General features: G+C 42.9%; 1 protein-coding gene across 1 annotated transcript in view; it reads right to left on the bottom strand.

Annotated features, from left to right (window-relative positions):
• Positions 1 to 14,024, bottom strand: part of LOC104509721 (CUGBP Elav-like family member 4) — a 74,928-nt gene that overhangs the window by 51,274 nt on the left and 9,630 nt on the right. The window contains exons 2-3 of the mRNA XM_010151757.1: positions 7,581 to 7,709; positions 2,844 to 2,923 (exon numbers count right to left, since the gene is read on the bottom strand). Of these exons, the coding sequence (XP_010150059.1) occupies positions 2,844 to 2,923; positions 7,581 to 7,709 (209 nt within the window). The remainder of the gene's footprint in view (positions 1 to 2,843; positions 2,924 to 7,580; positions 7,710 to 14,024) is intronic.

Genomic DNA, 14,024 nt, shown 5'->3' with positions numbered 1-14,024 from the left:
CGCAGGAACAACTTTGAGTTGGCATCGGAGCCGGACAAATGAGGCCAGTCCTAATGGTGAGAGAAATGGGAGGGGGGGCTGAAGGAAGATGGCAGCAATGAACCCCTCCTTTCCAAGGACGAGGGCTACATCGCCATCTCACCACGAGGTGGCTGCATTTCTCTGTGAACATCCAAACCCTGAGAGAAGCTGCACACCATGAAAATGAGAATGGGAACAAAGATCACTTGCAGGATTTGGCCCATCTCATTCAAAGTGCCTCGAGCATTTTGAGGCCCTGTGGGAAACACTGTGTTACATGTCTTGATCAAGTGGCGGTCACTCGACAGATCCCCTCTACTCTGCTCAGCCATGGTAACTGCCCACGGGCCTGCTGTAGCTCGTGGGAGATACAAAGCAGTGCCACATAGCTTGTGATGAAGAGGATGAAATTAGTAATTTTCCACTTTCTTTTTCTATGGCCTAAGAGTAGGCACATGGACTGCTGCCGAGGTTCAGCCAATTCATGGAAACTTATCAAGACATGGAAATCCGAATTGTGAGCCTTGGATGTGTATCTAGTAAGGGCTAAATTGTGATCCTTCTTCAGATGCCCACATCTGGTTAGTCAAGAACATTTCTATAACAGGTATTTGAGTGAAATAAGTCAACAGGAAAAATGAACCTATAAAAAAATGACCCATGAAATGGCCAAAATTCTTCGTTGTTTTGCTCATCCTAAGCTCAGTTGACATCAGCAGCATAGAACAGAAATTTACTCCCAAGTGGTCAAGAGACAAGTATTTTTTTCTTATCTGAAGTGTGCTGAAAGTAGGAAGAGTGAGAACTGGGGAGGGATATGGATATTTTGAGTATACTAGATCCAGGTAAGATCTTCAATTCTCCTTGGGTTTTGTCTGTTTTCTTCTGTCTTCCTCTCACCTTTGTCACAAAAGTCTGCAGGATTCTGGGAATAGGGAAACTTTTTATTACACCTTTTTGTGGTACCACACCCTATGAAACTACAATTCCTGATGTCAGCGTATAGACGTTATCACCTTGGGCCTAAGTATGAAAGAAAGCAATTAACAGTACCTTTTTGACCTTTCTGAGAAAATATGCCCATGATATATTATTATGGAATGCCAGCATCAAGCCCAATATCTGGTTTTGTTAGAAGAAAACTTTTAGGAAGAGACGTCTAAAAGGATTTTAATACTTCAATAAATTGAAATTCCTATCTTTAAGGAGATTTTTTTGCAGTAGTATCACTGGTAAACATGTAAGATTTTGAAATTGATTTGTCTAAGATGAGGTTCCAAAAAATAAGAACATGATGATTTGTTACTTTTAGAAAACTTTTCCCCTGTAAATAATTCTCCATTTTCATCCCTGCAGATATCTAGAGACAATCTTGTTAACTGGGATATAGAGAAGGTAGAGGTACTCAATAACTTTTCTGCCTCAGTCTTCACCAGCAAGTGCTCAAGCCATACCACCCAAATCACAGAAGGCAAAGACAGGGACTAGGAGAATGAAGAACCACCCATTGCAGGAGAAGATCAGGTTCAATACCAAGTAAGGAACCTGAAGGTGCACAATTCCATGGGACATGACAAGATGCATTGCAGGTCCTGAGGAAACTGGCAACACATTTGTCGATAACATGGATGGTGGGATTGAGTGCACTCTCAGCAAGTTTGGTGATGACACCAAGCTGTGTGGTGCAGTCAATACACTGGAGGGAGGGGATGCCATCCAGAAGGACTTTGACAGGCTAGAGAGATGGGCCCTCATGAAGTTCAGCAAGACCAAGTGCAAGGTCCTGCACATGGGTTGGGGCAATCCCAAGCACAGCTACAGGATGATTTGTAAGGTCCCTTCCAACTCAAACCATTATAAGAGTCTATGATTCTAATCTGCCAGGACCTCTTTAAATTTATTTAGATAAATTCATTAATTAACATCAAAGTCTATTATTAAAAGGTAGATTTTCACTCTTAAATATTTTTAATTGAGCTTTCCTGTATGCTTTCCAAGTTGCCGGCATGCTTCTTAGCTTATCATGATTTACACTGGGAATAATTTAGAATAAACCAAACATGTTGGACCAGATTGTCTTTCCTTGCTGACAGTGGAATGCCTTACATTCCTCTGGGTCTTTGTGATAGTGTACAAATATAATTTTACATAAAATATACATCTCCATGTCTACTATCCTGAACTCTCAGACTTGAAACCCCACATTACTAGGTATTTGTCCAAGTGAAATGATCCCTCAAATATTTCCTGGAAGATCCAGTAGTGGGTTTGACTGTCTTTCAAAAGCTGGATGTAGGGGACCATATTTATGCCTAGGTAGGCACTTCTGTAGCAGCAGTGAGAGGCACCCATCACTCTGTGATTTCTCTCTAGCTTCTAGTGCCATCATGTGAACATGCTGCTCTCTGCCGAATTCTGGCAAAAAGTTCTTTATTATTCACCTAGAGACAGGGACATTTTAGAGAGGAAAAACAAAGAAGCTTTTAGAAAAAAGTTTCTACTTGATTCATCCCTCTGAAACTTAGAAGGTTACACTCATGGTGAGTTTGACCCAATGTTTTTGGCATCTGTGAACCATATGTCTTTTTTTCAGGTCATTGAAACTGCTGGTGATGGAACACAGCACCCCTTGGGGTTCTGTACCTGTGTGAAATGACAATGTCATCATGGCCTTTCCACTGATGAGTTAAGCACACCCAAGGCCCTGCATGCCTGAGCTGTTATCCAACCTTCCGGGAAGCTGAGTTTCAGAGCATAGATAAATCATCCCTCCCCCTCAATCAGGACTGATCCTTACTTTCCTGTGTGACAGAGCTACTCACCGGCATTGTCTGGCTGCCATGCAAGGCATTGATGGCTGCTTGAGCCTCCGCATGTGAAGAGTATTTCACAAATGCACACCCTGGAAGAGGAAAAAGAACATAAGAAAGGTTGCACAAGTACCACGAAAGTCCATCTCTACCTCGGTATCCTGTCCTCAGAATTGGCCAATAAAGATGGTTGTGGAGAAAGTATAACAAGCAATGTGCTCCTGGTTATTTCTTTCCAAAGTCCAGTCATCTTCAGCCTGAGGACTTCTGAAGGCAAAGCTGCATCCAGAATTCCCACACTAGATATAATGGACACTGATGGACACAAACTTAGGAAGTATATTTTGAATCCCCTTACATTCTGACCTCCACAGCTTCCCATGGAAGTGTGTTGCGCGCTTCACAATTTAGTGCATGAAAAAGAATATTCTTTGATTTTTATTGGACTTAATGCTGAATGCTTCTCCCTCTGGGGTTATGAGAAACAGTAAGGAAGTGTGTAAAAGCTATCAGAGCGCTATACATGCTTGTTACAAGCAACCATGGATCAAAGGTACAGAAGGCAGTCAAATTACTTCAAACCCACAAGTTACCTTGTCATATCACTCTGGTAGAGCCCCAAGACACACTGACAGACTCCTCAGTTTGTCTTGGCTCCAAGCAGCTTTGGTCTGACAAAGCATGAGGCAGCTTCTGATGAAGAAGCAGGGATGGGAGAGATCCACATGTGATGATTACCATCTTGCCACCAACAAAATTTGATTCTTACACTTTCATAGCCACAGAGTGAGTGCCTGTATAAGTTTTGCTTCTCTGTATAGTGTTCTTCTCTGGACATTACAGAAAAGTAGGCAGTGTTTCTCCAGCCTGCATTGCCATGTGAGGAATCTCACACTGAACTCTTACATAAGGCTTCAGGGCAGAAAGGTGCATTCATGAACATGTGCTAGAGTGCAAAAATGATCAACATCTCAAAGGACCACATGCACCGTAAGAGTGGGGGAAAGCGTTGCTTATTACTCTTAGCTACAAGCAAACTCTCTGCAAGAGAGGGAGAATAATTTCCATATTTTGAAGACAGTTTTTGGAACAGATTGGGAGAGATCTGGCTTCCATCTCCTTCCATTATTACAGAAGACTTTTGGGCTTTTCATCAATTTGCAAAGTCCTAGCTGTTTCTCTGAAGGGGTGCAGATCACTGCACTGGAGATGCTTGTCTGGACAATGGGACAGTTATTCTTTACTCCTTTGGCAGAATCTTTAGAAAGGCCACACAACCTTATGGATCCATACAGTGCAGGGTGAAACCCGAGGCATTAAAATGCCCCACTTACAGACTGGAAGAATGAGTCCCAAATGTCCCCAAACTCATCACTGCAGACTGATAGAAGTGAGATTGAGAAAAGGAGTGATAACCCCTTCTAAAAATAATACACACATATGAAATTAGCATACAATTAGGAGCCCTTCACTTTGCATTACTCATTATTTTGCATCCCTCAACACTGTACTCAGACTGTATTTGAGGAGAAGCCCAATGATTGTTGCTAATAGTTGGATCTAATTTATAAGGAGCTGAGGGGAGACAATCACGGGAAAATGAGATAGATAAACTTCAGCTGGAAACAATAGGGATCAATTATGACATAATCGCAGCCCAGCATTCCCAGGCTCCTGAGATACTGCGCCTTCCTCTTCATTAATCAGAGATAATCCAGAATTAGGGTGTTTAATTATTTGCAGAGATTCTTTTGTACTTTCTGCCTCTAAAAAGAAGATGCTGATTAGCAAATATACAAAAGCTTTCCAACTCCAGTCACCCATTCCATTCAGAGCAGGATTTTTGGCTGCATTGTTGCTGTCATGTTGAAGGCTTGGCTCTCTTCAGGTAAAATTCACCCCTGTACTGAGGAACCTGACAGATCAGTGGAGCTGGATAAAGGTGTAAATAAGGGGGGCAGCAGGCATTTATCTTCCTTAATGCGTAAGACGTTAATGGGATCACTCCTACTGCTTAGAGTTATGTTTGCAGGGCAAGTGAAAACTCAGCTTTTGCTGTTGTATAGTAGTGAGGCAATAGCACAGATCCCAACATTTTGGCCCTTATGTTTATATGTCTAACCGAATGGCACAATATTAAATGTGCACATAATCTTCTTCCCTCTCATGCTCACCAGAACTGACTCCATGACCTCATGAACTGAGGATATGGGTCATGTCAACTCTCTTCAGAACAGTGGTGTCCCTTTGACAGGAGCAGATCTGGATTTTGAAGGAATTTTGACACACAGAGAGATATCTAACCTGTGCTGAACAGGGAGATACATTCGCTTAAATGTTTTTTCTTTCCTTATTTCCAGATTATAGAACTGAAAGGGCAGTCCTGACTGTCTTGTCAACTTAGAACAGACTGCAGAGTCAGGGCCTACAGTTATAATTGCAGAGGGTGTTAAGACTCCTCTTGTGGAACTTCTGGTGCTGTGGGAAATCTTTACTTTTGGAGATTGTGAAGTAGACAACTGCTGAATGGAGAAAACAAAATAAAGGGGGAAAAAAGAGAAACTGTCTGGAGAGCACCAGGAGAATCCCAGAGTATTTTGGGCTGAAAAAGACCATTCAGAACAAAGTTCGACCCTTAACCTAACACTGTCAAGTCCACCAGGAAAGCCATGTCCTTGTCATGGCTCAGAGCATTGCCCATGGCTTCAGGCAAAGTTCAGGCAGCTCTCTGGCTGTGATTGGACTGCAATGGCATTAAAGTGGGAAGGTGGGACGCACCTTCTGAGAGTGCTGCTTGCACTGAGGTGCCTGCAAGACTTACAGACTCACCACAGGGAAGTCTGGCGGGTCTTCACATAGTGGGTTGGGAAGGATTGAAGTATATGGGATCTGATTGCTAACTGGCACTTAGGCAACGTGCTTAAGTCTCAGTTTAGGTGGATTTTAAGCCTTATGGGTTTTACCCAAAATAAGTAGCTCACAAGCAATGTGTGTCACATATTGGTTTCTAGCAGATGGAAAATATTACAGACTGGGAATAACTTTGTGGGAGTTGTGGCTCTCCTGGCTGTCTCCTACGATAAGGGCACTAGCCTTAAGTTTTCTGTTGGATTGACTGCTCTGTGTGTGTGTATGTAACTGTGTGTGTGTAAATTAGGAGCTTCACATTCTCAGTAAATAGCACCAGCAAATGGAAGCTGGTAATATTAACTCTGTCAAGGCTCAGTATTGATCCAGAACAGCTCAGTGAAATGCAAACCCGAGACTGCAGCCTGCTAGCACTAATAATTAAACTGGTTAGCAATATGGAGCTGTCACTCAGATTCAGACTTACAATGAAATTGTTTAAGAAATTAAAAAAAAAAAGATAGAGTAAGTATGAATACAGGTCTGTGGGTTGGATCTCCCTTGGAACCTGTTTCTTACAGATCTCAAATGTTATTGCCTTTATTATTACTCTGTTTAACGCCTTTGTCATTGGATTTTGTCTATACAATTCCACGTGGTCGCAGAGATATGTGGGGTTTTTTTTGTTTGTTTTGTTTTTCCCCAATATTCCAATTTGTTCCAAGAATGAAGTGCTTAACTGCCTACTGTTATGATAGTTGGAGTCCTCCTAGGCCAACCTAACCTACTGCTTTCCAGTGGGGCAGGCCCCATCTTTGGGTCTCAAGAAACTCCAGTATTCATACAATAGAGGAAGGCTGCCCACAGATTATTTTCATCCATTTATATCTGGAAGGCTGAGCTTTGTTGACTTATATCAAACAGCTACCCTATAATGCTGGTATGAAATCTTTTTTGGCCACCAGTGATATTATGGAATAGCAATATCTTTCTCCAGTGTATCACTGCGATTTGGATTTTTTGCCTCCCCGTTGCAAAAATATGCTGGTTGATGTTGTCACATGTCAAAATATCCAGTGAGATATGAACTGCGTCAGCAAGACTGGTCTCTTCCCTGGTGCTGCACAGTTTATGATATATTATACGCAGATCAATATTTAATGGACACATTATACTGTCAAGAAAAGAGGGCTTCCTATTCAAATTGAAGTTACTTTGTCTAGAGACTGACGGGGAAAAAAATTACTTTTCTGTTCAAGAAAGAAGTCTCATTCTTACACCTGGGCTGAAGCAAAGTATCCATTGTCCAATCCAGGTAACAGGTGATGCCAAAAAAGTGGCAAAAGGAAGTCACCTAGTTTTGCAACAAAGCATTTGAGTGTTTCAAACTATAAATGTCTAATGAGTGTATATTTAAATCAGCACCTACAACCTTGCAATCGTGATGACTGGTCAGTGCGTATCTGTGCAAAGACCAGCTGAAGACGGGGCAGACCTGGGGCAGGTGCATGAGGAGAAGAGATGATGATGGAGCCAGCGAGTCAAGATGCAACCTTGGCTTTGTTTAAAGAAAGAAGTATCCTGTTCAGCACCGTCAGGGAAACACATCCTGAGTGAATGTAAAAGCCCCGTGTTCAGAGGGGAGGGTCAGCCCTGCGAGCAAACAATAATAATTATCTGTTTGCTTGTGGCAAGAAGCAGCTCATCGGGAGCATGTGGTTTTAAGTGCAATGAGCTTATTCCTCTCATGCATAAGGATACAGTGACCAGCAAAGAAATGTCCTCCCTTGGTGACCCCTCCTGGTGTAAGAGATGCTATCCTGGCAGCTACCTAGTGACTGTCACACCAGAAAATGATACAGACACAGAAAGGGTCTAGCTTGACACAAGCCATCACCTTACCTTTACTGTTGCCATCGGGTCCCCGAAGGATTGTGCACTCCTCAATGTTGCCAAATGCCTCGAATAGCCTGCGCACATCATCTTCTGACTGCTGCTTATTGAGCATGCCCACAAAGAGTTTTCTATCTTCTGGAACAAAATAAAGAGATGCTTACCATATTACAGGAGGGATGTGAAAGCCAAGATGGCTCAGTATCACATGCAAAACCAACTGTGATTTCATTGAGGTGACATATTTCAGAAGCTGCTAGTCATTTCTGGTGGCTGGCTTGAAAAACCTTAATAGCATCTGACTTTCAAGGAGTATTTGCAAATAATCTGGCAATTTAAAAAAAAACCTGAAAAAAACACCAAAAAACCAAACACAATGACCCCCAAACCTAAAAGGTCCAAATCCCCAGAAGCAGACAAAATTTTTAGCTGCTTCTCAAAATCTAGACAGCAGATTTTCCCATATCTTCTTTTTCTGATCAATTTTTGCAGTCAACTTGCAGTAGCTGAAATGATGATATTGCTCAGACTGCAATCCAAGAGGAACATGGATAAAGATAGCTTATAGAAATAAAGTCCAAATGAAAAATAACAGAAGTCAGTAGCCCTCACAATACTAAAGAAGTTGCAGGAAAAAATATTTAACATAAGCTGTTTTAAATCAGGATGTAAAGGAAGCCACAGCCTATAAATGGAGATTTGTCATTCATACCCACTCAGAGATGCATATCTATAAGTTCGGATGATTTTTTTAAACATACTTTTAAATTTCATGTCAAATAAGCCCAAAGGTTTTGAAAAATATATTGGTTTTTGAAACGTAAAGTTATCATACAATTACTAATATCTGAGGTAGCTCAAGCAGTTGGTATTTCATATCAAATTAGGATGTGATCTACTAGTAAATAATTGTATTTTTTATGAGGAAGATTACTTATATTTGGATTTATACCAAGTATGGAAATCTTCAGTCCAGAACAAAACACCTTCAGAAAATGTTGGTGAATACAGATCATAATCGCTGAGTAGGTAGAAAAATCTTAGAGGGCACTGAGTGATGCCTCTAGATCAGGTTTATGTTCAGAGACATAGTATCATTACACCAAAAAAAAAAAAAAGAAATTTACATAGTTTACATCGTGTATGTAAACAGGCCATTTGCACATGATTCATAAATGTCTTATTTATCATTCATTAAACACTATGTAAATGTGTGAACCAAGAGTTCCTTTCTGAGTAGTTTACAGAGCAGATGTAACCAATTTGAATAAATAGATGTAAATAAATAAATAAATACTTTGAAAAATTTAATTTATTTGTTTTTAATGCACATGTTAACCTAAAGATGAACAAAACACTGGTTTGCACCAACCCTTTTCTGGCTGACTAATTGGGTGATTTGTGTCACTTCTGTTTACTGAGAAATCATTGGTGTGGTGTAGGCAATCTGTTCACCTTCAACCAGTGTTTGATCAAAATTCCCCTCTCCAAGATGCACCTGCAAATTGGCAAATTACTTCATAGCCTTGGACGAGGATAATTTTTCATGCAGTGGATACCGAGTGAGGATATTAAGAGCTTTCAATCCTGCAGTGGAGTTATCCACGTGAACAAAAAGCATACTGCCCACAGAAAATGAGGAGTTATGTTCCCTTCAGTTAGGGTGCTGAAACGGTAGGAAAAGTAGGTAGAGGAGGGTACATGTGCATTTCTGGTAATGGAGAAAAGATGGGGATAGCCTTCCAGGACACACATTAGAAGCAAGAAATATGCCTACTTTATGGTGGAAATCATTAAACAAAGGGACTTTTTGAGGTCTTTGCTGGCAATACAAAGTTCAGCCTTTAATGATGCACAAAGCCCTAACTAACACTGTGTGTGTGTTGTCCTCACCTCACGAGTAGGTGCTTTGGACATCTGAAAGGTTTGTTTTCTTGATGGCCAAATTGATGTGCAAAAGAGACTCTCAAAGGTGAGGTATAATCCTTACAGAGGCAGCTACTGGAGTTGAGCGTGCACTCTGTGGGGTGTTTGTCGGTCTAGGGTTAGTCAGAGCATTGGAGAACTGATTCCAGTCCATAATCCAACAGTTGTCTAGATATAATAGGAAAATCCACCTGGAGAATGAGACCAGATGTCCTGGAAGACACGTGACATTTTAGGAAGGGAGGAGAGTAGTGGCACACCACCGGCAAAAGGCTTTTACCTAGAAAGTTTGTGTCTGGTAAATACTTCCAGACACAGTCTGTTATATTGTACTTTATATAGTTTCCTCTGTCTGAAATAAGCTGCATCAGCAAAAGCACTCCTATAGCTGTGTAACTGTACTTTCACCAGGCTTTTTGCTAATATAAATGTATCATTAAAAAAAAAAAAAAATCACATCCCTCCTCTGTCAGCAAAAATCTCTAGTGTGGAACTGGCCTGAAACTGCCTTGTCTGGTTTAGTTTATGCAAAGTTTAAACCAGGTGTTTTAGGAACCTCTTAATTTTACATTCTAATTTTATTTTATTTTTATTTTTATTTTAGTCCCCTTTTCTACATCTCTGCAGGGCACTAGGACTGGTGATGCCTGTCCCCAGAGCTGACAGAATATGTGATGCTTTAATGTGTCCATCAGATCACCAGGAACAGGCACTGCCGAGGGTGAGGACCACCTTCCCCATGGACACTGATCCAGCAACTCCAGGGCAGATGGTGTGAAGGGGCCCACCATGGCCAGCCAGGGCTCAGCACCTCCTGGACATCACCTCCAGCCCCATCTCCAAATCAGTGCCCTGGCTCCCTCCTGAAAAACTCTTCCTTGGGTCATCAGGAGAATCATTTGTCACATCTGCTGTCTCTGAAATCTACACACTCAGCTGATAAAAAATGAGTCAGTTTAACAAGCTTTTTTCTCTGAGAGGATCGTCTAACAAAGTGCTGCATTCACCTTTCAAGTTCCAGCCCTGCCAGGGAGCTTGGTAGTGTGTTTTAACAATGCCCTTCACACATCTCTGGTGGCAAAAGGGGGGGAACAAGAAGTCCAGCACCTGGTACCATTCAGCATATTCCAGGTCTTTGATAGCATGTTTATCCTTTAATGGGGTTGTATGAGCCTCTCAAACCTGAGTGCCCCTATACGCAGCTATATCCCAAACTAAAAGCCTGCATACCATGTAGCAGGGCAAGTACTGCTGCTTTGGAAATATGTCTGAACAAAGTCATGAGACTGCCAGAATAAAATGACAGGATGTGCTGGAGTCAGTAGGACATGCCTGAGCATGTGTGCACACCATGGATGCTCCCCACCTGATGTTTCCAGTGTCCTCAAAGGAGAATGGAAGTCAGTACCTTGCCAGATCATCACTCGCACTACTCTACATCCTACAGAAACCACAGGTTTAGTCTGCCTGGAGCAGTCCTTGGATCAAGATGTTCCTAGCTCTGTCTTTCTGTAGGGCCCAACCCTAACACCCATACCACCCTGCTGAGTCCCTTGCTTTCTCTTCTTTCAGAGGGTGACCATCCCAAATCTATGTCTCAGGACACACATCTGAAATTTAGAGCACTAGGCAATTCGATCCCTGTGCCCCCCAAGCTTGATGCTATCAAGACCATTTCAGATTGTGGGAGTATGGAGTAAAAGACCTTCAAGATCAGGAGCCCTGAGACTTGGGCCCCAGGGCAAAGCAAACACACAGTCAAGAAGAACAGAAATGTCATTGACCAATTGAGCAGGGGGAAAAGTAAAGGACAAAACCAATCCAAGCACAAGCCTGTGATCTGGGATGGTCCCAGCATGTGCTGTGGGCATGACCACGTTCTCCAGACTAAGCTGGCCTATGGCCACGGCAGAGGGAATGGTACCTCAGAGCACCATTCCGTCTCCACAGCAGAGGTAGGCAGCGATGAGGAGCAGCCTCTGTCTCTTCCTTATGAGGGAAATTGAGACACTAAGATTGCTTAGCACACTAAAGACAGGTACTATGAAAATTGGTTTGATGCCAGTTCCTGAAGGTCACACATGGCTAGGTGTCAGGTAATGGTGAGCATCTCCCCATTGCTCTTGTCAGGGAAGGCCTGCCCACATTTCCCTCCATTGCAATAGACACCAAAGTGGCACTGTCTGTTTGTGTCTCATGTCCAGGTTGCATTTTAGTGAATAAGGTTCTCTAGTCTTGCTGTAGAGGCGGACCTGAACGGCAGCAGCTGGGGCAGCGGCATGGCCCTGGACCATGGGGGCTAAGTGCCCTCACCATGTAAGCCTCTTCTCCCCACATTTTTGTTTTCCCTCATTAGTGTTGACCCCATTATCAGTCTTTCCCCACAATCTGAGTCCATCATGCCTGCTTGGCCCACAGAAATAACCATGGATGGCTATTTGTCACTGCTGTGATGCCCAGAAGAGCCAACTAGGTTTTTGCTGGTGTACCGCGAAGCCCTCACCATGAGCGAGCAGAGGCACTCCCATAATACTGAAAATGAAGTCCATCTCAAGTCTACCCCATTTTGTCATAAACAAAACACAGCAAGAATAGGAGCCATTGTTCCCTGTTCCTCCCAGGAAGATGAGTAGGGTGAGAAAAGTCTCAGCAACGGCAAACAGAGTGCCCAGTGATGTTCCCTTGGTGACATTTCCAATATTCCCATGAAACCAGGCTCCCCTCTCCTTGGACACTCCACTGGCTGAGGAGGCTTATGCCCATGAAGAAAAGCCATCTGCAAGGCACAGTGGTGAAGAAATGTAACTTGTCAGGTAAATATACAGCATCTATAAATCTCCCCAGCTGTGTTTATACAAAGCCTCAGTGCCTTTCCCAGTGCAAATAGGGGTTAAATTATTCCCCGTTCTATTTGTATCTAAATGTTATGTTTCCATGATAAGCGTAAGGCAGAGGTGTCAGACAGGCCCAGGCGAAGGAGATGGCACGCGTGAAAGGTGAAATAATAGAGCATTGCAAACCAAGTGCCAGGAGGAGATGGGAAGGGGGGACATAGGAGTGAGGGGGAGAAGGGGGAGGACGGGCTCTAATTAAAGAGACAGAAGGGACAATGAGATGCAGGATGTTTGACCCTCTGCGGAGCAAGAGGACAAGAACAAGAATCACAGCAATTGTGGAAAGACTGGGGGAAAATTAGGGTCATTCACAGAGAGACATGACACAGGTTTGTGTTTATCCAGATAGCTCTCGCTAATGTATGTGTGTGCGTGGGGGTACATTTAGATAAGAGTATATAAATACACTTGTGTTCTCGTATTCCTTATACAAAACAAAGAGGTTGAATCCTTGTATCAGGAAAATGTAAGCCAGCTTTAACATCTAGAACATTGCATCCAAGGCCTTGGATATAAAGAGGGACAGATCTACTACATTTGTGGCCTGGGGTAATCAGAAGGGCAAGCCAGAAGATCACTGTAGTCCTTTCTAGTCATGAAACCCCTTATTCTAAAGCCTCTGAGCCTCCCTATTTCATCCTGGGTTCATTGCCAGGGCATCACACACGGAGAGTGTGTATGCTTCTTCATGCAAGAGAAAAATGAGTATTTCTGTATTTCTGTATGGGAACAAGCATCTCCTGTATTTGCACGGTATTCACTAGAGCAGCTCTCTGATATTACTTGATGCCTTTGGCTTTCTAAGCATTAGGACCAGGTTGCTGTATGGCTTCATTTCAGAAACCAGATGCTAATTAATTCCATTATTTATATAGGTAATAATTATTTGTCCCTGCTGCTATTCCCCTCCTCCCCAAACATTGCTTGCACACACATAGAGGGACCAGCTGCAGAGCCTCGGTCCAGGCATCAGGAAGGCCTTTAAGCTTGTCTCCTTGGCATCATGACAGAACAAACGAGCAGCCTAGAGAAGTTTTCTGTGCAGGTGTGGGTAAGAAGAAAATGTTGGTGCATAGGCACAAGTGACGCTTCAACTGGAGAGGGTGCAAGAGGCAGAGTGGCTCTTACTTGCCTGCTCTCCTGACTGGTCCTCAGCAGGGAGGGGAAAGGCAGCACTGGGGGTGTCCATCATGGAATCATACAGAATCATAGAATAGTTGGGATTGGAAGGGACCTTTATACATCATCTCGTGCAACCTCCCAGCAATGAGCAGGGACATCTTCAATTAGATCAGGTTGCTCACAGCCCCATCCAACCTAGCCTTGGAGGTTTAGAGGCATAGGACATCTACCACTTCTCTGGGCAACCTGTGTCAGTGCCTCACCACTCTCGTGGTAAAAAATGTCTTCCTTATATCTAGTCTTGATCTACTTTTTTTAGTTTAGTATAGTAACCCCTTGTTCTGTTGCAACAGGCTGGACTAAAGGTCTGTTCCTATCTCTCTCATAAACTCCCTTTAAATATTGAAGGGCCACAATAGTGTCTACCTGGGTCCTTCTCCAGGCTGAACAACCCCAACTCTGTCAGCCTGTCTCCATAACAGCGGTGCTCCCGCCCCCAGAGCACCTTCAT

Source organism: Eurypyga helias, unplaced genomic scaffold, assembly GCF_000690775.1.
Source record: "Eurypyga helias isolate BGI_N326 unplaced genomic scaffold, ASM69077v1 scaffold5715, whole genome shotgun sequence".
Classification (NCBI taxonomy): Eukaryota; Metazoa; Chordata; class Aves; order Eurypygiformes; family Eurypygidae; genus Eurypyga; species Eurypyga helias.
Note: the sequence above shows the minus strand (reverse complement) of the source record. Positions and strands in the feature narration are given on the sequence as shown.